General features: G+C 40.8%; 1 protein-coding gene across 1 annotated transcript; it reads right to left on the reverse strand.

Moving 5' to 3' along the window:
• Positions 1-268: 268 nt before the first annotated feature.
• si:dkey-12h9.6 (macoilin-1) lies at positions 269-21,587 on the reverse strand. Its single transcript, XM_062033839.1, has 11 exons — positions 21,331-21,587; positions 20,254-20,395; positions 13,542-13,668; positions 13,327-13,450; positions 11,143-11,318; positions 10,600-11,065; positions 10,362-10,520; positions 5,119-5,280; positions 4,880-5,006; positions 4,366-4,540; positions 269-3,133 (listed from the first exon to the last, which is right to left on the reverse strand). Exons 1-11 carry the CDS (start codon positions 21,405-21,407, stop codon positions 2,943-2,945), a joined length of 1,926 nt encoding a protein of 641 aa, XP_061889823.1. The 5' UTR covers positions 21,408-21,587; the 3' UTR covers positions 269-2,942.
• Positions 21,588-23,512: the final 1,925 nt, after the last annotated feature.

Raw genomic sequence — 23,512 nt, forward strand, 5'->3', positions numbered from 1 at the left:
TTTATCAGTATTTATTGCCACCTTTCCCAACTTCTTTGTCACGTGTTGCTGGCATCAAATTCTAAAGTTAATGATTATTTGCAAAAAAATGTTTTTTTATCAGTTTATCATGTTGTCTTTGTAGCATATTCAACTGAATATGGGTTGAAAATGATTTGCAAATCATTGTATTCCGTTTATATTTACATCTAACACAATTTCCCAACTCATATGGAAACGGGGTTTGTATTTGAATAAAACATACATTTTTTTAGCTTTGTGTTGTAGGTGACACACCAAAGTAAAATGTTTTTTTTTAACCATATGTAGCGCGGGCCACCCTTTGGACTCTCTTGCTTTTTTTTCACTATGAATAGACACTCTTATTTCCTGCCTGTTGACAAAAAGCAGGTGTTGTGTGAAATGATACATGGAAATGAGAGTAATTGCAATTATTTATACAAAAAAAAAAACGTCCTTCATGAACATTTGAAGAATCAGTAGCCCTTGTCCAAATACGTACTTTTCAACGTCACAATGTGTGCTCCTCCGTTTTACGTTCATGCTGACAAAAGAGGTATAACAGTAATAATTATAATAATAAAAAGTACAGCGAGACTAAAAAATAGTTTTGATATAAAACATCCTAGAAACAACACTCTAAATAAAAAGCAACAACAACAAAAAAGGCGACGGTTCTACTTCTCTGGAGTGTTTTCCAGATCAATTCTGTACACGGTGAGTAGAAAAATCCAAATGAAGTCCACAAACAGTACAAACTGTAGCACTTCATTGCAGAACACATGACATCCACTTTGAAAGTAATGTCTTTAGGCACAGTCATTCGTTTGGTCCGTACTGTACATACAGTACGTCCTCATTCAGTCTGCACCTCGCAGAGTTAACATCCTTACAAACTCCTACAACCAGCAGAAAATAATTGTCTTGTAAGGAAAAACTGTTGGCAAATCCTAACAGCCTTCAAAAATCAATCGGGGCAAAACGGATCACTGGTACGTCGTTCACATTCATTCATTCATTCATTCATTCATTCATTCATTTGGTCTTTGACCCCAGCTGCCTTAGTGTAATAAACCAACAGAGTTCTTACTGTGAAGGACAAATACAACAAAATAAAAACATGTATCACCACATCTTTTTTTTATCGTGAAAAAAATGTCCTATATTAATATGACTAGGGCTGTCAAAATTAATGAGTTAACTTGTGATTAATCACAAAAAATGATTGCACTAATCATGTATATACACAGATGAATCATGCAATTTCTTTTGACCATACATGGTCTTTTACCTTAACCGCTATCAGTGCGTCAGTACAAAAATGAGTGAGTTCACTCTGACTGGCAAATTTCCCTCCAAAATACATCCTGAAAGAACTTTAGATAAAACTGTTATCGAGTTGTGAGCAAATAAATGACATTCGTTTAAGTATGTTTAAAAATGTTCCTGGATGACATTCTGACAATAAAATTGCAATTTTGTACACACATTGGGGTCTTTTCTTAAGACCATTTGAATTATGCAAGCAAGTAATCACCTTTGATTAATCATGATTAATCCAAATTCCAAAATGTGATTAATCTGGAAAAAATATTAATTTGACAGCCCTAATATTTACGCATTCGGTCAAGTTTTTATCTTTATCTGGAAAAAAAAACTATTTTAATCTTTGACACCAAAATAGCATTTATTTTTTATGTTTGATATCTGGTATTGATACAACACAAAACTTCTGATATCTCCAAATGTAAGTATTTTTAGTTTTATTTTAAAAGTAACAAAATGAACTATATTTGAGATATTCTAGATTTTTTTTTTACATTTTTACCTGAAATACATTTTATTTTTGGTCTCCGGATTTGTTTTTTTGTCTAGTTTTTTTTTTTTTTTTTTTTTAACAAATCAGACTTTGAGGATTTCCATCAGCCACCCAAAAAATATATTTTTGATTTGTTTCTCTTTCTGAAAAATCACATATTTTTTTAATATCTGCATTTTTATTTGAAAAACAAAAAATACATATCTTTAACAATGTTACTTTTTTACAAAATGAAATACAAGTACTGTTTATTTTTTAAATCTTCCATTATAAAACAGAATACCATTAAAAAAACACTTTTTTTTTCTTGTTTTTCATACAAATTAAAATGTAAATGTTGTTCCTGTTTTAAAAATTATAAAACAAAATTTACACTGAAACAATAATAGAATAAATAGCAATGATTAACCAAAATATTTAATAACAAACATAAATAGTGAATTATATTTAATAACATTTGTGCTGGGGTTTTTTGGATTAAAAAGTACTTAAACAAATTATTAAAAAAAAGATAAATGGCAATAATATGCTAGAATTGTTAATAATAACTAATAAAGAAATATTAAAGTGTATCTTGATAAAATATTTGCTAGGGGGCTCTAGATGCAAAACACTTAATTTATTTTTTGTCAAAAATAAGAATACAATAAATAGTAATAATATATTAAAATATTTAACAAATAAAATAAATATAAATATGAAATACAATTTTTAGTTTTTGTTCGGGATTTTAGAAAAAATTAAAACATCTTTTTTTTTCCAACTAAATGTGGATACATGTTTTTTTTTTGTCTTTTTTCCCAGTGATGTTATGTCTTTTTTTAAAAAAAAACAAAGCAACTAAATAAATCCATGTTTGGATTGTATTTATATGATTCACAATTATACAATTATGGGCTATTGTCATTGAAAATGGGCTTTATCTCTGTCATCTTCATGATTTTAGTCAGTTGGATCGAATTGTGTGGAAATTAAAGTGTGGTGTAGTACATTAATGGTTAGCACCAGTCGCGCAGCAAAAAGGCGCGGTGACGCGTGGAAGCTGTCTGAGGTCTGTCTACTTACGGCTGGAAGCCGCCAACACGGTGATGTCACTTCCACGTCAAGCCCCTCCCCCTCAGGTCTATTTCTTCAGACACTGGTACATGAGGGCTCGTGGGTTGAGCATGTAGCGCTCCGAGGTGAGCAGCTTGGTGAGATACTGTGGCACGGCGGGCCGAGGAGCCAAGTAGGACACGGCGGGGCTGACAGCCATCACCTCAGCGATCTTCTGCTTCATGTTGCTGATTTCCTGTTCCTGTTTCATCAGTTTACCTGAAACACAAGCAGACTCAGTGACCAACTTCTTATCTTAGTAAGTAGGGGCGCTCGGAAAAAATCGATTTACATCCGAACGGTGATTCTTTTTTGTTCTCATTCTAAATTCGATTTAAAAATACATATTTATTCGGAATTGAATGGTTACCCTAAGAATCTGAATCGAATCAAATCATGAGATGTAAGATCCACATCCTTATTATTGCATCACAACCATTCCCCCCAAAAATAAAAGTTCACGATACGGACTAAAATGTCAGGATACTTTCTTAATCAGTCTTAACTCTTTTTGGTAACCATTTTTATGAATACAAGAAAATAATTTGAATACACATAATTGTACATATTCTATTTTTAATTTTAATGTGTATTACATTGTTACGGTTGTATTTGTATTATTAAATGTTATTAAAATAAATGAAATATAAAACAAATAATTGCACATACGGAATTATATTTGTTTTTTATTTGTCTTATAATGTGTGCATTTATATCATATTTGTTTTTCGGGGAAGAATACTGTACATATTCTACATATTTTAATTATATGGCATTTTATTGTATATGATATATATTACTAATAGGAAAAACAAATGTGTTTAATTAAAACAATTTTATTTATTTATAATTTATTTATTTATAGCTGCACCTTATTTCTCTTTTATCCTGCACTACAACGAGCTAATGCAACGAAATTTCGTTCTTATCTGTACTGTAAAATTCAAATTTGAATGACGATAAAAGGAAGTCTAAGTCTAAGTCTCTTAAATAACACATTTTTTGTGTGTACAATTTTATGAAGTAAAAAAAATGTTTGACTTGTCTTTTGGGGTCAAAAGAAATCATTGAAAAATGTGGAGATGTAAGTATTATAACACACATTTTTAAAATATTATGTACAGCATTTGATTTCTGTTTTTAGTTTGTATTTTTTTTAAGTGACTGTGGGAATTAATACTATTATAAAATGCATTTGTTTAAACAAAGGCTTCCTCTCCAATAAAATCCTTACTTCTTATAAATGCTTGGTACTTTCTGCAGTAGGGTTTTTTTTTTTTGGAGGAAATATGAACATGTATAAATTATTCAATTTTTAATTAAATGCATCACTCTGGGCGCTAGATTACCAACATTAATTCTGCTCATCTGATGCTTGTTGCCCCTAACTTTGCATTTTGTCCAATTAATATTAACACTGAGTGCAGTAAAAAGAAGGCCAAACTCCGAACATTGAGCGATCTCCAGCTGTCTGCGAGCGTCTCCCAGTGCTGAGAACAGGTCCAGCTTGATACGCGTCTCCGCGCTCAGGTTGTACTCCAGATGCTGAGCCTTCTCCTGCAGGATGGAGAGTGTGGACAGCATCAGGTCCGTGTCCTTTTCCACACAGCGGTACTTTCCCAAAGCCTAAAGGTGCAAAAACCAACAACAGTTTTTAAGTTTTTTTTTCCAAAACGATCAATTCTTGCTGTGACTACTTAGGCTTGAATTATCCCATCAAATGGAGCACAAAGACGGAAAGCGTCCTCAGAAGACGTCCAAACACACAACAAATGAGCTTTTTTTGGTTTTTTTAATCAGATGTGGAAGCTGTGTCTGCATGCTTTGTGTGACTCAAGCAGATGGAGATGGAAATAATACAACAATATTCCATTACGAGCACGCCAATTCCAAAATAAAGAAATAAATGTTACAAGAACAGCAACAACAACTCACATAGACATTCCCAAGTAGATCAATAAATACCTCCACATCATTTTCTAGATCTACCACTCGACTCTCTTTGACTTGACCCTCCAGCTGTAGTTGTTTGTATTCTGTCTCTAGATCTTTTACTCTTTTCCTTAACATTTGGCTTTCAGTGCTCTCCTGTCTGGTGCAAGAGATGGAGAAAGGAAGGAGTTCTTCATTGACGGTATTCCATTTGGAGTAGTACTAATGTGTTAGTACTAGTAGTAGTACACTTGTGTGCTTGGTTCTTGTACCTGCTGGTCAGACTCCTCGCCGCCTCATCTGGTTTGTGCGCCTGAAGCTCCACCAGCAGCCTCTCCACCGACAGTCTGGCCTCCGTCTCGGCGCGCGTCTTCTTCTCCAGCATGGCGCTGGTCTGCTTGTCCCGCTGCTTGGTTTTGGTCAAACACAGGATCCTCCAGGAGGTAGAAAAGTATGAAGTTTATTCTATTCACTCGGAGTCTATGCTACGGACCGTATTTGGTCGTCCGAGTATGGCAGAAGTAACGTAAAATCAAGGGGTGGCGTATTTCGATACCTTTGTTGCACGAGATGTCACGTCAAGTTGCAAACGCGACACCGGCTAACACACTTGGCCGAGAAACAAGCAGCCAAGCACTAAGAGCGGACTCAGTTTGACTGCCTCTAGGCAATGTTGCAATTTTCCATGCCAACAAAGCAAGAAGGCGCTCAGAAGTACAGTAAGGCTTCCACACACTCCACACTAGTTCGATGCTAACTTACATTGGATTTGGCATGCTACTATTAGCATTTGCGATTTCAACACCTCCAAATTTGGAAATGACAACTACAACTAAGTTGGGTATCGATTCATGTAAAATCAAGGGGTGGCGTATTTCGATACTTTAGTTGTATGTGACATCACGTTCGGTTGCAAACTCGACACCGGCCAAAACACTCAGTAAGGCTCCACTTGTCAAAATACACTACCTTGATGCTAACTTACATTGGATTTGCCATGCTACTATTAGCATTTGTGATTTCAACACCTCCAAATTTGGGAATGAAAACTAAGTTAGGTATCGATTTATGTAAAATCAAGGGGCGTATTTCAAAACCTTTGTTGCATGTGACGTCACGTCCGGTTGCAAACTCGACACCAGCTAACACACTTGGCCGGGAAACAAGAAGCCAAGCACTAAGAGCGGCCTCAACTGGACTGCCTCTCTGCAATGTTGCAATTTTCCATGCCAACAAAGCAAGAAGAAGGCACTCAGAAGTACAGTAAGTCTCCAATTGTCAAAACACACTAGCTCGATGCTAACTTACAGTGGATCTGCCATGCTACTATTAGCATTTGCGATTTCAACACCTCCAAATTTGGGAATGAAAACTACAACTAAGTTGGATGTTACAATCAAACAGCTGGTGTGTCATAAATACAAAACTTACAGTATTAACACTTTGTAGGACTCAACAAAAGACAAGACTGGCAATTTTGACTTGTTTATGGCATATCCAATGTAAATTAGCATCAGACTAGCGCGTTTGTTTTAAGCCATTTCTTGTAACAGACAAGTTAATTTGCATGTCATGTAAGTTATATTGCCAAACTTAATTTCTGTGTGTACAATTTTATAGGGTTTTAAAGTAAAGACTCTTAAAAGGCTCTCAAATTGAGACAACCTGTTATTTGTCTGCGAGAGCGGAAGAGACAATTGTGTCAGAGTGCGGACGTTTTCGATGCCGGCCAATACAATCTGATGAATTAGCACACAAATGTATAAACAATAATATAATACATGAATTTTCCCTGCAACAAGCACATGGAATATTGCGCCACGGCCACTAGGTGGCATAACATGGGCGGCATGGCTCAGCTGATAGAGCTGCCATGCCAGCAATCTGACGGTTGCAGGTTCAATTCCAGCTTCCGCCACCCTATTTACTGGCGTTGTGTCACTTCACCCTTGCTCCCAGTGCCAGCCACATCGGCTTAAAGGCCTACTGAAATGAAATGTTCTTATTTAAACGGGGATAGCAGGTCCATTTTATGTATAATACTTGATCATTTCGCGATATTGCCATATTTTTGCTGAAAGGATTTAGTAGAGAACATTGACGATAAAGTTCGCAACTTTTGGTCGCTGATAAAAAAGCCTTGCCTGTACCGGAAGTAGCGTGACGTCACAGGTTGAAGAGCGCCTCACATCTGCACATTGTTTACACCAGCAGCGAGAGCGATTCGGACCGAGAAAGCGACGATTACCCCATTAATTTGAGCGAGGATGAATGATTCGTGGATGAGGAACGTGAGAGTGAAGGATTAGAGTGCAGTGCAGGAAGTATCTTTTTTTGCTCTGACCGTAACTTAGGTGCAAGGGCTCATTGGATTCCACACTTTCTCCTTTTTCTATTGTGGATCACGGATTTGTATTTTAAACCACCTCGGATACTATATCCTCTTGAAAATGAGAGTCGAGAACGCGAAATGGACATTCACAGTGACTTTTATCTCCACGACAATACATCGGCGAAGCACTTTAGCTACGGAGCTAACGTGATAGCATCGTGCTTAACTGCAGATAGAAACAGAAGAAATAAGCCCCTGACTGGAAGGATAGATCGAAGATCAACAATACTATTATAACTTCTACTATCAGGAGACACCGAACCAAACCCTGGACCTGTAACCACACGGTTAATGCTGTCCAGCCTGGCGAAACCCAGCAATGCAGTTGCTAACGACGCCATTGAAGCTAACTTAGCTACAGGACCGCGACAGAGCTATGCTAAAAACATTAGCTCTCCACCTACGCCAGCCCTCATCTGCTCATCACCACCCGTGCTCACCTGCGTTCCAGCGATCGACGGCGCGACGAAGGACTTCACCCGATCATCGGCGCGGTCGGCGGCTAGCGTCGGATAGCGCGTCTGCTATCCAACTCAAAGTCCTCCTGGTTGTGTTGCTGTAGCCAGCCGCTAATACACCGATCCCACCTACAGCTTTCTTCTTTGCAGTCTCCATTGTTAATTGAACAAATTGCAAAAGATTCACCAACACAGATGTCCAGAATACTGTGGAATTATGTGGTGAAAACAGACGACTTAAACTGGCCACCGTGCTATTCCAAAATGTCTGCTTCAACTCGTGACGTCACGCGCAAACGTCATCATACCGAGACGTTTTCAGCCAGATATTTCCCGGGAAATTTAAAATTGCACTTTATAAGTCAACCCGGCCGTATTGGCATGTGTTGCAATGTTAAAATTTCATCATTGATATATAAACTATCAGACTGCGTGGTCGGTAGTAGTGGGTTTCAGTAGGCCTTTAAATGCTGATAATGGTATGTAAAGCACTTTGAGTCTCTAGAGAAAAAGGGCTATATAAATATAATTCACACAATTGCATGTTCTGGAATAATATTCACAGCATTAAAGTCCTCTATTGCCTATTTATGTCTTCACTATTTCCGCTTGGCGACCTGATTTCTGGGGTGCCTGTCGTGTAGGTAATCCTAGAACCCGTTGGTGGACACCGGCGGTGAGGGAGGCCATCAAGCTGAAGAAGGAGTCCTATCGGGTTCTTTTGGCTCATAGGACTCCTGAGGCAGCGGACAGGTACCGACAGGCCAAGCGGTCGCGGAGGCAAAAACTCGGACATGGGAGGAGTTCGGGGAGGCCATGGAAAACGACTTCCGGACGGCTTCGAAGCGATTCTGGACCATCATCCGCCGCCTCAGGAAGGGGAAGCAGTGCACTATCAACACCGTGTATGGTGAGGATGGTGTTCTGCTGACCTCGACTGCGGATGTTGTGGATCGGTGGAGGGAATACTTCGAAGACCTCCTCAATCCCACCAACACGTCTTCCTATGAGGAAGCAGTGCCTGGGGAATCTGTGGTGGGCTCTCCCATTTCTGGGGCTGAGGTTGCTGAGGTAGTTAAAAAGCTCCTCGGTGGCAAGGCTCCGGGGGTGGATGAGATCCGCCCGGAGTTCCTTAAGGCTCTGGATGCTGTGGGGCTGTCTTGGTTGAAAAGACTATGCAGCATCGCGTGGACATCGGGGGCGGTACCTCTGGATTGGCAGACCGGGGTGGTGGTTCCTCTCTTTAAGAAGGGGAACCGGAGGGTGTGTTCTAACTATCGTGGGATCACACTCCTCAGCCTTCCCGGTAAGGTCTATTCAGGTGTGCTGGAGAGGAAGCTACGCCGGATAGTCGAACCTCGGATTCAGGAGGAACAGTGTGGTTTTCGTCCTGGTCGTGGAACTGTGGACCAGCTCTATACTCTCGGCAGGGTCCTTGAGGGTGCATGGGAGTTTGCCCAACCAGTCTACATGTGTTTTGTGGACTTGGAGAAGGCATTCGACCGTGTCTCTCGGGAGGTCCTGTGGGGAGTGCTCAGAGAGTATGGGGTATCGGACTGTCTGATTGTGGCGGTCCGCTCCCTGTATGATCGGTGCCAGAGTTTGGTCCGCATTGCCGGAAGTAAGTCGGACACGTTTCCAGTGAGGGTTGGACTCCGCCAAGGCTGCCCTTTGTCACCGATTCTGTTCATAACTTTTATGGACAAAATTTCTAGGTGCAGTCAAGGCGTTGAGGGGATCTGGTTTGGTGGCTGCAGGATTACGTCTCTGTTTTTTGCAGATGATGTGGTCCTGATGGCTTCATCTGGCCAGGATATTCAGCTCTCACTGGATCGGTTCGCAGCTGAGTGTGAAGCAACTGGGATGAGAATCAGCACCTCCAAGTCCGAGTCCATGGTTCTCGCCTGGAAAAGGGTGGAGTGCCATCTCCGGGTTGCGGAGGAGACCCTGCCCCAAGTGGAGGAGTTCAAGTACCTTGGAGTCTTGTTCACGAGTGAGGGAAGAGTGGATCGTGAGATCGTCAGGCGGATCGGTGCGGCGTCTTCAGTAATGCGGACGCTGTATCGATCCGTTGTGGTGAAGAAGGAGCTGAACCGGAAGGCAAAGCTCTCAATTTACCGGTCGATCTACGTTCCCATCCTCACCTATGGTCATGAGCTTTGGGTTATGACCGAAAGGACAAGATCACGGGTACAAGCGGCCGAAATGAGTTTCATCCGCCGGGTGGCGGGGCTCTCCCTTAGAGATAGGGTGAGAAGCTCTGCCATCCGGGGGGAGCTCAAAGTAAAGCCGCTGCTCCTCCACATCGAGAGGAGCCAGATGAGGTGGTTCGGGCATCTGGTCAGGATGCCACCCGAACGCCTCCCTAGGGAGGTGTTTAGGGCACGTCCGACCGGTAGGAGGCCACGGGGAAGACCCAGGAAACGTTGGGAAGACTATGTCTCCCGGCTGGCCTGGGAACGCCTCGGGATCCCCCGGGAAGAGCTGGACGAAGTGGCTGGGGAGAGGGAAGTCTGGGTTTCCCTGCTTAGGCTGCTGCCCCCGCGACCCGACCTCGGATAAGCGGAAGAAGATGGATGGATGGATGGCACTATTTTGTAAGGAAATGTCACCGCAGTTTAGCGACGTGAAGACCCCCCTCCCACAAAAAAAGGAGACCACTCACTTGCTCTGCAGCAGCATGTTGGACTGTCTCAGCAGAGACACTTCAGGCCTCAGGCTCCTCTCGCTGTTAGTCAGGTTGCAGACGTGACTGCGCAGTTCTTGCTCGCCGTGACGGCTCACCTGCAGCTCGCCCCTGAGCTTCCTCACCTCCTGCTCCAGCCTGAGCCACGGAGAGTGGGCGCAGTCAGGAAACAGAGGAGACCGGACCAGAATGAACAATAAAATAAAAACAATCTCACCTGCTTAGCTGCTCAGCGTGCTGATTCTGAGCCGATGTGGCGTTTTTGTCTGCTGCGTCCCGGTTTGGACTGACTGTCTTCCAGTTGCCTCGTTGTTTCTTCTCCGCCCTGCCAGCAAGGGGCGAAGGCGTGTTGGTGGTCCCACGGGCCTTTGGCGAGGAGTTCTTCGCTGCCCGGGGGGCTTTGCTGCACTGCTCCTCCTGAGGTAGTTTCTCTGGGGTTGCGGAGGATTCTGGTCCCGGTGTCCCGCCAGGGACCTGCTCTCTGGACTCGCCTGAGCAGTTTTTGAACGACATTGGCTTCCCGCTCAAGTCAGCTGACCTGATTTCCGGGGCGGCTTTCTCAGTCGGTTTCTCCTCGCTAGCAATCTGGAGGCAGCCTGTGGTGTGGGACTCATCGGCGACTAGAACAGCGCCGTTTTGGCACTGATACTGACTGGACTCAGCCCTTGTCTTCCATTTAGAGTCTATAAAGGATTACAAAATATGCACCCAAATAAGACCCAGACTTTCTAAAAATAACATATATGGAATGTTGACTTACGGCAATTGTCGGCCGCCATCTTGGGGTAAAGCGGCAGACCTGGCGGGAGCGAGTGCTGCAGCAGGTGCATGTGGAAGTCGTTGTCGCTCTGCACGGCTTTCTGTATGCGCAGCTTGAAGATGTTGGTGAAGTAGCAGGTGACGTCAAAGCCCAGATATACCACGGGATATCCGATGCTAAATGGCGGCGACAGAACGGAGGCAAGTTATTACATCATAAACGAGCCCGTGAATATTCTCATTTCATTCGAAGCGGATGGAATCCATCGCAACTGGACGGTTTCGTCTCTCGTCTGAGCAGGCTTCATCGGTTCATGCTGGAGAGTCGACGGGATAGGTCTAGTCCAGGGATGTCAAACTCGTTTTCATTGAGGGCCACATGGCAGTTATGGCTGCCATCAGAGGGCCGCTTGAAACAACGAATAATGTATGAATTTGCTTCTGGATTTCCATCCATCCATCCATCAATGTTCTACCGCTTGTCCCTTTTGGGGTAGCGGGGGGTGCTGGAGCCTATCTCAGTTGCATTCGGGCGGAAGGTGGGGTACACCATGGACAAGTCGCCACCTCATCGCAGGACCAACACAGATAGACAGACAACATTCACACTCACATTCACACACTAGGGCCAATTTAGTGTTGCCAATCAACCTATCCCAGGGTGCATGTTTTTGGCGGTGGGAGGAAGCCGGAGTACCCCATGCAGTCACGGGGAGAACATGCAAAATCCACACAGAAAGATCCCAAACCCGGGATTAAACTCAGGACCTTCGTATTATGAGGCACATGCACTAACCCCCTGTACCCGCCACTGGATTTCATTATTATTTTTTTATTTAAATAGAATTTTAGAGTAAAAAATTTACATTTACAAAATGTTACTGTAAAAAAAATATTATTTTTATTTCTTACAACATTTCACGATAAATATAAAAACTACTACTGTTTTGTTTTTGTTTTTTTACAGAAAAAGCTAGCAGCTTAGTTGCCGGAATTTTACTATTAAATTCGATCCTTCATTGGCAGAAAAACAGGCCCAGAGCATAATACTACCACCACCATGCTTGATTTGTTATACGTGTTCCTGGGATTAAAGGCCTCGCCTTTTCTCCTCCAAACATATTGCTGGGTATTGTGGCCAAACAGCTAAATTTTTGTTTCATCGGACATCACATGGACAAAGATAAGACCTTCTAGAGGAAAGTTCTGTGGTCAGATGAAACAAAAATTGAGCGGTTTGGCCACAATACCCAGCAATATGTTTGGAGGAAAAAAGGTGAGGCCTTTAATTCCAGGAGCACCAGCCATACCGTCAAGCATGGTGGTGGTAGTATTATGCTCTGGGCCTGTTTTGCTGCCAATGGAACTGGTGCTTTACAGAGAGTAAATGGGACAGTGAAAAAGGAGGATTACCTCCAAATTCTTCAGGACAACCTAAATTCATCAGCCCGGAGGTTGGGTCTTGGGCGCAGTTGGGTGTTCCAACAGGACAATGACCCCAAACACACGTCAAAAGTGGAAAAGGAATGGCTAAATCAGGCTAGAATTAAGGTTTTAGAATAGCCTTCCCAAAGTCCTGACTTAAACGTGTGGCCAATGCTGAAGAAACAAGTCCATGTCAGAAAACCAACACATTTAGCTGAACTGCACCAATTTTGTCATGAGGAGTGGTCAAAAATTCAACCAGAAGCTTGTGGATGGCTACCAAAAGCACCTTATTGCAGTGAAACTTGTCAAAGGACATGTAACCAAATATTAACATTGTTGTATGTATACTTTTGACCCAGCAGATTTGGTCACATTTTCAGTAGACCCATAATACATTCATAAAAGAACCAAATCACTCTATCACAAAAAAGTTGGAGTTGTAGAAATTATTGGAAACTCAAAGCAGCCATGTTCTTTACAAGTGTATGTAAACTTTTGACCACGACTGTAAATAATGTGATCGCTCCGCCTGCCAATTATTAATGATAACCGACACCTTGCACAATAGAAGTAAACGTTGAGCCTCAAAATAATCCACACAGTCGTGGATGTGCCTCAACCTCTCATAGCTAATGTTGTGTTGTTCTTTTTTGGACATCAAACTGGCTGAGACCAACGGACCAACAGCGCCTGAGCTGGTTGGAGCCGAGCAGCGGCACTGACAATGTGTTGGCGATGTACGTTTGTGTCGACCTACCAGTGAGCAGCAAAGAGATGAGAGAGGTTGGCGTGTGAGCTTTTAAGGTCTTTGAGCCGAAGCGAAGCCTCCGTGTACACGAGAAGAATCCACAAGGACACTGTGGATATGCAGATGCCCTTCTCTGAGGAGACGAGGCAACATTTTCAGAAGAGGTTGTGACATTTTGTCATGCGGCGGCACAACAGAAAGGAAGCGAGTGAAAGGGCGCTCACCTGTGTGCCAGATGTAATTGAATACGACGTAGGTGCTGGCCACAAAGAAGAGCCAGTGCAACGGAACAAAAATCAAACAAAAGACGTCAAGGGTGAAGGCGGCACAAACAAAAACAGCACAAATAACCTGCAAACACACACAATGTTGTTTTGTCATGTATCACAATGCATTTGATTCATTGGTTACATCAACACACTTTGCAATTAGGCACCGTTTGTTGCAGCCTGGGGCTAAAAAAATAATCTAATGAGTAACTTGCTCAAAGTTACATTTTTAAAATCAAAATATATAACAAGAAACACCACTGACTATCTCATTTGGCTTAGTGGTTTAAGAGTACAGATTTCATCCATACATGTTTACATTTGTCACAATTAGAAGGTAAAGTTTTTAAACAATAATAATACTTATAGGTAATAGTTGTTCATATTAATAGTGCTTACAAAGTACAAAGAAGAAAAATTATGAGATATCGATATATACAGTCGTGGAATTAACACATTATTATGCCTAATTTTGTTGTGATGCCCCGCTGAATGCATTAAACAATGTAACAAGGTTTTCCAAAATAAATCAACTCAAGTTATGGAAAAAAATGCCAACATGGCACTGCCATATTTATTATTGAAGTCACAAAGTGCATAATTTTTTTTAACATGCCTCAGCAGCTTGGAATTTGAGGTTGAGGTGGGCGGGGTTGGGGGGGCGGGGTTGAAGTGGGAGGGGGCGGGGGGAGGGTAGCGGGGGTGTATATTGTAGCGCCCCGGAAGAGTTAGTGCTGCAAGGGGTTCTGGGTATTTGTTCTGTTGTGTTTAGGTTGTGTTACGGTGCGGATGTTCTCCCGAAATGTGTTTGTCATTCTTGTTTGATGTGGGTTCACAGTGTGGCGCATATTTGTAACAGTGTTTAAGTTGTTTATACGGCCAAAATTAAAGCCTAGCCATTAAAACAGATAAAATATTAAGACAAAACTTGTTTTAATAACTTGGTCAAAAGATTTCAGTGTGTGTCTAAGTACTTAATGAGCACATACAACAAAACCGTGACACTAATGATAACCGTGATCGTTTTGGTCACAAAAACCGTGATATGAATTGTTCATATCTCTACATTCCTAGCACGCAGCTATCGAATATTTTATGAATCGATTAATTTGTTCGATTAATCGAGTAATCTGATTTAGAGGGAAATAGTGGAAAATTAACAACGTTTTTTTCCACTTGCCATAACCTTCAGTCTTTTACTTTAATTAAATACGCATTAATAGAAATACAAAAAAAAAAAAAAATGTGCCACACTGATCTCTGCACCCCCACACCACCGCTCTCATGTACGCTCTATTTCAATGGATGTCCGCTTATTTAAAGTTTCAGCCACTCCATGGGGCCCAGATTAAATTAGATTTTTTTTTTCATTAGTTCCACTTATTAAACCACAGGATATAAATCCAAGCTTTTTTCTAATCGATTGATCGTTGCAGTCCTACATTTTTTATTTTTCATGTTCGCAAATGTGCGGGAGAGATATTCGCGTACGGAGGGATTAAAAAACGATGCAATGACCGCCGTGAGCAAGACCATAAATCCTTCTTGTGACGTGTTTTTTTCTCCGTGGGTGTGCTTGTCCTGGCGGTTTGACGCGTGATCACATTGATTGAACACGATCGCTCTAAACGCTTACCTAACAGTGACTACAGCAGCATTAAGATAAATACCCCATTATGACAGAGCAATATTTATTTATGAAAATATATATTTTTCCAAAGAATAAATATTAACTAAAATAAACAATTTATGCTTACAAAAATATATATTATATTGTTTTAAGGCTGTTGAAAATACCAAGTCAACTCATGTGATTAATCACCAAAAAAATATTGCATGAATCATGTATGTATGTAGATTAATCACGTCATTTATTTTGACCGCACATGCCCTCTACCCTTAACCGTGGATGGTTACCTGAAAGGTGGAGCAAGTTGTAATACAATCAGTGTGCTTGCAGAAAAAAATCACTCCAAAAATAAACCCAGACTGGACTTTAGATATAACTGTGACCAAGTTTTGAGTAAATAAATGACATACAATCGAGTAAAACATTAATAAATGTTCCTCTTACAGTAAAATTGCATGTTTGGGGCTTTTTTAAAATGTGTTTTAAATTATGCCACCTGTGATTAATCATGATTAATCCAAATTCAAAAGTGTGATTAATCTGATTGAAAAGACATGCACCTAGGTTGATTGGCAACACTAAATGGTTCCTAGTGTGTGAATGTTGTCTGTCTATCTGTGTTGGCCCTGCGATGAGGTAGCGACTTGTCCAGGGTGTACCCCGCCTTCCGCCCGAATGCAGCTGAGATAGGCTCCAGCACCCCCGCGACCGCGAAAGGGACAAGCGGTAGAAAATGGATGGAAAAAAATAACATTTGACAGCACTAATTGTTTTACAATATTTTCTCTATTTGGTCACAATAGGGTAGAGTTTCGCTTGGGAGCCCGCCATCATAATTATAATAAATTGAAATGAAACCAAAAGGCAAACAATGTTATTTAATAATTGTTTGTTATGCGACAATAATGCCAAAAAATGGTCTGTGAGATCTAACTGGTTACTTCCTGGTTCATGGAAGATTACACAGATGGGATGGGCTGTTTATTCAAATCCCCATCAAACTTTCAGGACTTATTCTTGGCCCATGCAATATTTTACTATAAAATAAAGGTTCCTTTAAACAGCAACTGAGCTCGGACTTAACATTTTGTTTTGCCTACTCAGTGGCCTAGTGGTTAGAGTGTCCGGCCTGAGATCGGTAGATTGTGAGTTCAAACCCCGGCCGAGTCATACCAAAGACTATAAAAATGGGACCCATTACCTCCCTGCTTGGCACTTAGCATAAATGGTTGGAATTGGGGGTTAAATCACCAAAAATGATTCCTGGGCGCGGCACCGCTGCTGCTCACTGCTCCCCTCACCTCCCGGGGGGTGAACAAGGGGATGGGTCAAATGCAGAGGACACATTTCACCACACCTAGTGTGTGTGTGACAATCATTGGTACTTTATTAACTAAGCTTAAAGAATTCAAATGTGATGTACATCAGTGTTTCTTAACGCTAAAGGGCTGCCAAAAATATCTGTTTTTGTCAGCTATAGTCCGTAGGGGCCTCAGGTGTAATACACTTCCCCATCACTTGTGGCAGTAATGACAATCTCAAACAAACAGAAGAAGTCTGGACCTAAAGTAATAGAAAAGTTTCTTAAAGGCCTACTGAAACCCACTACCACCAACCACGCAGTCTGATAGTTTATATATCAATGATGAAATCTTAACATTGCAACACATGCCAATACGGCCGGGTTAACTTATAAAGTACAATTTTAAATTTCCCGCTAAACTTCCGGTTGAAAAACTCCTTTGGATATGACTTATGCGCGTGACGTCACAAAATCCACGGAAGTGGTTGGACCCCATCGGACCCGATACAAAAACCTCTTGTTTTCTTCGACAAAATTCCACAATATTCTGGACATCTGTGTTGGTGAATCTTTTGCAATTTGTTTAAAGGCCTACTGAAACCCACTACTACCGACCACGCAGTCTGATAGTTTATATATTAATCTTAACATTGCAACACATGCAAATACGGCCGGGTTAACTTATAAAGTGCAATTTTAAACTTCCCAGGAAACTTCCGCTTGAAAACGTCGCGGTATGATGACGTATGCGCGTGACGTCACGAGGGCAAGGGAAGTGTTTGGACCCAATTCAAATACCTCTGTTTTCTTCGACAAAATTCCACAGTATTCTGGACATCTGTGTTGGTGAATCTTTTGCAATTTGTTTAATGGACAATGGAGACTGCAAATAAGAAAGTTGTAGGTGCGATCGGTGGAGCGGCGGACTACAGCAACACCAACACCAGGAGGTTGTGTTGTGTTTTGAGCAGGATAGCAGACGCACTACAGTGAGTAAGCCCGCCGCCGCATCTAAGTTAGCTTCTGTTTTTTTTAGCTTCGCCAAGCTGAATATTATTAATCGTGTATTTACATGTTCATGGTTTAATAGTATTTTTCATCTTCTGTCTATCCATCCAGTCAGGGTTTTCTTTTATTTAGTTTCTATCTGCATTTGAGACTGCTATGCTATCAAGTTGGCTACGTAGCTAGGTTAGCTTCTATTTTTTTAGCTTCGAAAAGCTGAATATTATTAATCGTGTATTTACATGTTCATGGTTTAATAGTATTTTTGATCTTCTGTCTATCCATCCAGTCAGGGTTTTTTTTAATTTAGTTTCTATCTGCATTTGAGACTGCTATGCTATCAAGTTGGCTACGTAGCTAGGTTAGCTTCTATTTTTTTAGCTTCGAAAAGCTGAATATTATTAATCGTGTATTTACATGTTCATGGTTTAATAGTATTTTTGATCTTCTGTCTATCCATCCAGTCAGGTTTTTTTTAAATTTAGTTTCTATCTGCATTTGAGACTGATGCTATCACGTTGGCTACGTTGCTAGGTTAGCTTCTATTTTTTTAGCTTCGAAAAGCTGAATATTGTTAATCGTGTATTTACATGTTCATGGTTTAATAGTATTTTTGATCTTCTGTCTATCCATCCAGTCAGGTTTTTTTAAATTTAGTTTCTATCTGCATTTGAGACTGCTATGCTATCACGTTGGCTACGTTGCTAGGTTAGCTTCTATTTTTTTAGCTTCACAAAGCTGAATATTATTAATCGTGTATTTACATGTTCAGTCACTGTGAATGTCCATTTCGCGTTCTCGACTCTCATTTTCAAGAGGATATAGTATCTGAGGTGGTTTAAAATACAAATCTGTGATCTACAATAGAAAAAGGAGAGAGTGTGGAATCCAATGAGCCAGCTTGTACCTAAGTTAAGGTCAGAGCGAAAAAAGATACGTCCATCACTGCCTCTCAAGTCCTTCACTGTAACGTTCCTCATCTACGAATCTTTCATCCTCGCTCAAATTAATGGGGCAATCGTCACTTTCTTGGTCCGAATCTCTCTCGTTCCATTGTAAACAATGGGGAATTGTGAGGAATACTAGCTCCTGTGACGTCACGCTACTTCCGGTACAGGCAAGGCTTTTTTTATCAGCGAGCAAAAGTTGCGAACTTTATCGTCGATTTTCTCTACTAAATCCTTTCAGCAAAAATATGGCAATATCGCGAAATTAAGATTAAGTATGACACATAGAATGGATCTGCTATTCCCGTTTAAATAAAAAAATTTCATTTCAGTAGGCCTTTAATGAACAATGGAGGCTGCAAAGAAGAACGTTGTAGGTGGGATCGATCGGGGTATTAGCGGCTAAGTACAATACTTACAGCAACACAACAAGGACTACTTACTTAGCAGACGCCTAGCCGCCAAACCCACGGATGAAGTCCTTCGTCGCGCCGTCGATCGCTGGAACGCAGGTGAGCACGGCTGTTGATGGGAAGATGAGGGCTGGCTGGCGTAGGTGGAGCGCTAATGTTTTTATCATAGTTCTGTGAGGTCCGGTTGCTAAGTTGCTAAATTAGCCTTAGCGTCGTTAGCAACAGCATTGTTAAGCCTACCAGGCTGAGAATTTTTGACCGTGTAGTTACATGTACATGGTTTAATAATATTGTTGATCTTCTGTCTATCCTTCCAGTCAGGGATTTATTTATTTTGTTTCTATCTGCATTTGAGACAGATGTTATCACGTTAGCTCATGCTACAGAGGTTCGTCGATGATGGGTGTCCTTCGTCGCGTCGTCGATCGCTGGAACGCAGGTGAGCACGGCTGTTGATGTGACCGTGTAGTTACATATACATGGTTTAATAGTATTGTTGATCTTCTGTCTATCCTTCCAGTCAGGGGTTTATTTATTTTGTTTCTATCTTCATTTGAGAACGATGCTATCACGTTAGCTCAGTAGCTAAGTGTGTCACCGATGTATTGTCGTGGAGATAAAAGTCACTTTAAATGTCCATTTCGCGTGCTCGACTCTCATTTTCAAGAGGATACAGTATCCGAGGTGGTTTAAAATACAAATCCGTGATCCACAATAGAAAAAGGAGAGTGTGGAATCCAATGAGCCAGCTTGTACCTAAGTTACGGTCAGAGCGAAAAAAGATACGTCCATCACTGCCTCTCAAGTCATTCACTGTAACGTTCCTCATCTACGACTCTTTCATCCTCGCTCAAATTAATGGGGTAATCGTCGCTTTGTCGCTCCGAATCTCTCTCGCTCCATTGTAAACTAAGGAAAATTGTGAGGAATATTACCTCCTGTGACATCACGCTACTTCCGGTACAGGAAAGGCTTTTTTTATCAGCGAGCAAAAGTTGCGAACTTTATCGTCGATTTTCTCTACTAAATCCTTTCAGCAAAAATATGGCAATATCGCGAAATGATCAAGTATGACACATAGAATGGATCTGCTACTCCCGTTTAAATAAAAAAAAATCATTTCAGTAGGCCTTTAAGCACAAAAATTATGACTAAAGTGACTAAAGCTTTAAGAAACACATTCATTATTAATTTAGTTTGTTTATTCTAGCACAACATAATTGTATATAAAGTAATTTTCGGTCAGTTATTTATGAGTCCCCTGTGTATTTGGTTCGTATTTATTTTTCTAATCAGCCTCACCTTAGCCTAAGGTTTACGTGTTAAATAAATATTATCCGGTTTCATATCATGTGGCAATGTCCCTCACCAGCCCGTGGCAGTGGAAAGTAGTGTAGACGCTCCCAAAGAAGAGCCAGCATGGCCACAGGTATTCCAGACGGAATTCCAGGATGAAATCCGCCAGCAGCACCAACATCCACATGGCCATAAACTTCAGGAAGGTGTATGCGCTGCAAAGATCAATCAATGAATTAATAAATCAATAGATGGTAGCCAGCATGTCATTTTCAATCCAACAAGGCAGACAATAAAAAGCCTTCAGATGTTAACACAGAATTATTATTATTATTATTAGACGTATTTTTCATTGGAGCCACTTCAGCAACTGCCTCCTTTTTTTTTTCATTTTAGGCCACAAGCGGAGCTCCTTTGTTCTGCGCATCCATAGGCTGCAGTTAGCACATCGCCCCTTCTTTGTTTGGTAACCATGGCGATATTTCATCTGGAGGAGAGAGAAATAGGGGGTGGGGGGGAGAGCCACAGCATCCTCCTGCACATGGTTTAAATGGCCATGGTTCCAACCTCGCTGTTGTTAGATTAACCTCAAAATAGAATTAGGTGGAAATTAAAAAGAGAATTCTGGCAACATGCTTTTATTTTTTTAGGATAAGGAAGATGAGCGAAATACATTTTGAAACCTATTTTTTTAAATGGCATTTTATGATAAAATTCATATTGGTGTGTTGAGCAAAACACAAATACTTTGAATTCACATATTCAAATTTGAAAATATTTCCTACTCTTTGTTTTGAATTGTGTAAGAAAATACACGTGTGACTCTTCATTTCAGGGTTGTTGTTTTTTTTAGACAAAGAAATGATTTATGTTGACGTGCAAAAATGTGTTATGTGAGAAGACACAATCACACATTTAAACATGATTGTAACAAAAGGAGTGCAGGCCGATGGTAACTTACTGCTTTGTTGTTGTCTATGTGTGTGTATGAGTGTAAACAATGAGGCGTACGAGGCACACGCACAAAAACAACAACAGTTAGGCGGCAGGTGACGTGATGCAGACAGGTGAGCGTCACGCACTCGCAGACACACAAAGACCCACAACAACCCGCACCACAACAAAAGCATCCTCCAACGAGGCGGACTACCTCTCCGACAGCCTCTCGCCTATCTTCAGCTTCTTCATCTTCCGCAGCCTGCTCGCGTCCACATAACGTTTCTTCATCTTATTACGGCTTCCGCTCGCCCGCCCCCTTTTGTCGTCCGACGACGCCGACGAAGAAACTATGCTTCTGATGTATGGACGAAGATGTTCACATCAACCTGTGGCGATGATGATGGAGGTGGTGATGAGGATGATGATGATGGTGGAGCTAGCGTTATGTCTGGCAACGAAAATAGTGTACCAGTTATCAGACGTGTGCGCATGCGCAATGGAAGGCGGAGAAAAGGAGGCGCCGGATCGAGTATTGACCACATCGATTTCAGTGTGGTATCAGTATCAGGGCGATGTACCGATATTATGATTAATTCTCTCCTGTGAGTATATGAGCAAAAATATTACAAGTAAATGCAACTTTGTAGTCTTGTGATGAGTAGAGATTAAAGTGTTTAGAACAATTCGGATGTGTATATGTAAAGAAGTGTCCTAATTTTCGTTCTAGTAGTATTTGTACTTTTTACATATTGTACTTACAGTACATCCAAAGTATTCTACATTTTATGTTACAGCCTTATTACAAAATTGAATGACTAATTTTTGTCCTCAAAATTCAGCAAACAATACCCCATGACAATGTGATGATTTTTTATTTTTTTTTGCAAATTTATAAAAACAGAGACAAAAATCACATGTACATAAGTATATTCACAGCCTTTGCTCAATACTTTGTTGTCGCACCTTTGGCAGTAATTACAGCCTCGAGTCTTTTTGAATACAACACCACAAGCTTGGCACACCTATCTTTGGGCAGTGTGGCCCATTCCTCTTTGCCGCACCTCTCAAGCTCCATCAGGTTTGATGGGAAGCATTGGTTTTCATCCAGGATGTCTCTATACATTGCTGCATTTATTTTTCCCTCTGCCTCTGAAAAACATCCCCACAGCATGATGCTGCCACCACCATGCTTCCCTGTAGGGATGGAATGGCCTGTTGATCCAAACATGATGCCTGGCATTCACGTCGAAGTGTTCAAGCTTTGTCTCATCAGACCAGAGAAATTGGTTCCTCATGGACTGAGAGTCCTTCAGGTGAATTTTGGAAACGTTTTTACTACGTCTGGTGACTATACCATACAGGCCCGAGTGGTGGATTGGTGCATATACTGTATGGTTGTCCTTCTGGAAGGTTCTCCTCTCTCCACAGAAGAATGTTGTAGCTCTGACAGAGTGACCATCGGGTTCTCGGTCACCTACCTGAATAGACTATGATGAATGAAGCAATGTAAAGAGACATCCTGGATGAAAACCATCGCTTCCCATCCAACCCGATGGAGCTTGGGAGGTGCTGCAAAGAGAAATGGGCGAAACATAGGTGTGCCAAGCTTGTGGCAGCGTATTTTTATTTTTATGTTTGTATTCAAAAACACTTGAGGCTGTAAATACTGCCAAAGGTGCATCAACACAGCATTGAGCAAAGGCTGTGAATACTTAAGTTTAATATATATATATATATATATATATATATATATATATATATATATATATATATATATATATATATATATATATATATATATATATATATATATATATATATATATATATATATATATATTTAATACATTTGCAAAAATTAAACAAAAAAACTTTTTCCACATTGTCATCATGGGGTATTGTCTGTAGAATTTTGAGAACCAACATAAACTTATTCCAATTTGAAATAAGGCTGTAACATAACAAAATGTGGAAAAGTGAAGCGCTGTGAATACTTTCCGGATGCATTGTATTTACATTGTGTTCTATTTCTTACTAATTATTTGTGTATTTTATTCTGTATTAGTAAAATGCTCTGCTACAAAGTTTTAAAAAATTATTATAGAAAATTCAAAACAGTGAAATCACTGTTAAAACGTGCAGATATGGCTCCACCTTATGAAATGGTGACAATGAAAACACAACAGCTTTAATAAAGTCTGTATTTCAGATTAGTTTCCACCAGTAGATTAATAGTATAAATGTAAATGATTCTGACGCACATCTTATTTTATAATCCAATCCAAGTAATGTATATGCACGATTGCACCAAGAAAAATTCCTAGTTTGTGAACCCGTTCTCAAACAATTCTGTAAACAATAGCAATAACAACTATTCTTATTCTAATTCTGATA

Source organism: Entelurus aequoreus, linkage group LG23 (genome assembly GCF_033978785.1).
Source record: "Entelurus aequoreus isolate RoL-2023_Sb linkage group LG23, RoL_Eaeq_v1.1, whole genome shotgun sequence".
Taxonomy (NCBI): Eukaryota; Metazoa; Chordata; class Actinopteri; order Syngnathiformes; family Syngnathidae; genus Entelurus; species Entelurus aequoreus.

Bases quoted from the DNA above. Each gene is read 5' to 3' on its own strand.
- si:dkey-12h9.6 (XM_062033839.1), bottom strand. From the start codon at position 21,407: ATGAAGAAACGTTATGTGGACGCGAGCAGGCTGCGGAAGATGAAGAAG. The intron at 5,281-10,361 runs GTGAGTGGTCTC...TACCTCCTGGAG, and splicing joins AACATGCTGCTGCAGAGCAA to GATCCTGTGTTTGACCAAAA. The intron at 4,541-4,879 runs GTATTTATTGAT...TTGCACCTTTAG, and splicing joins ATCTAGAAAATGATGTGGAG to GCTTTGGGAAAGTACCGCTG.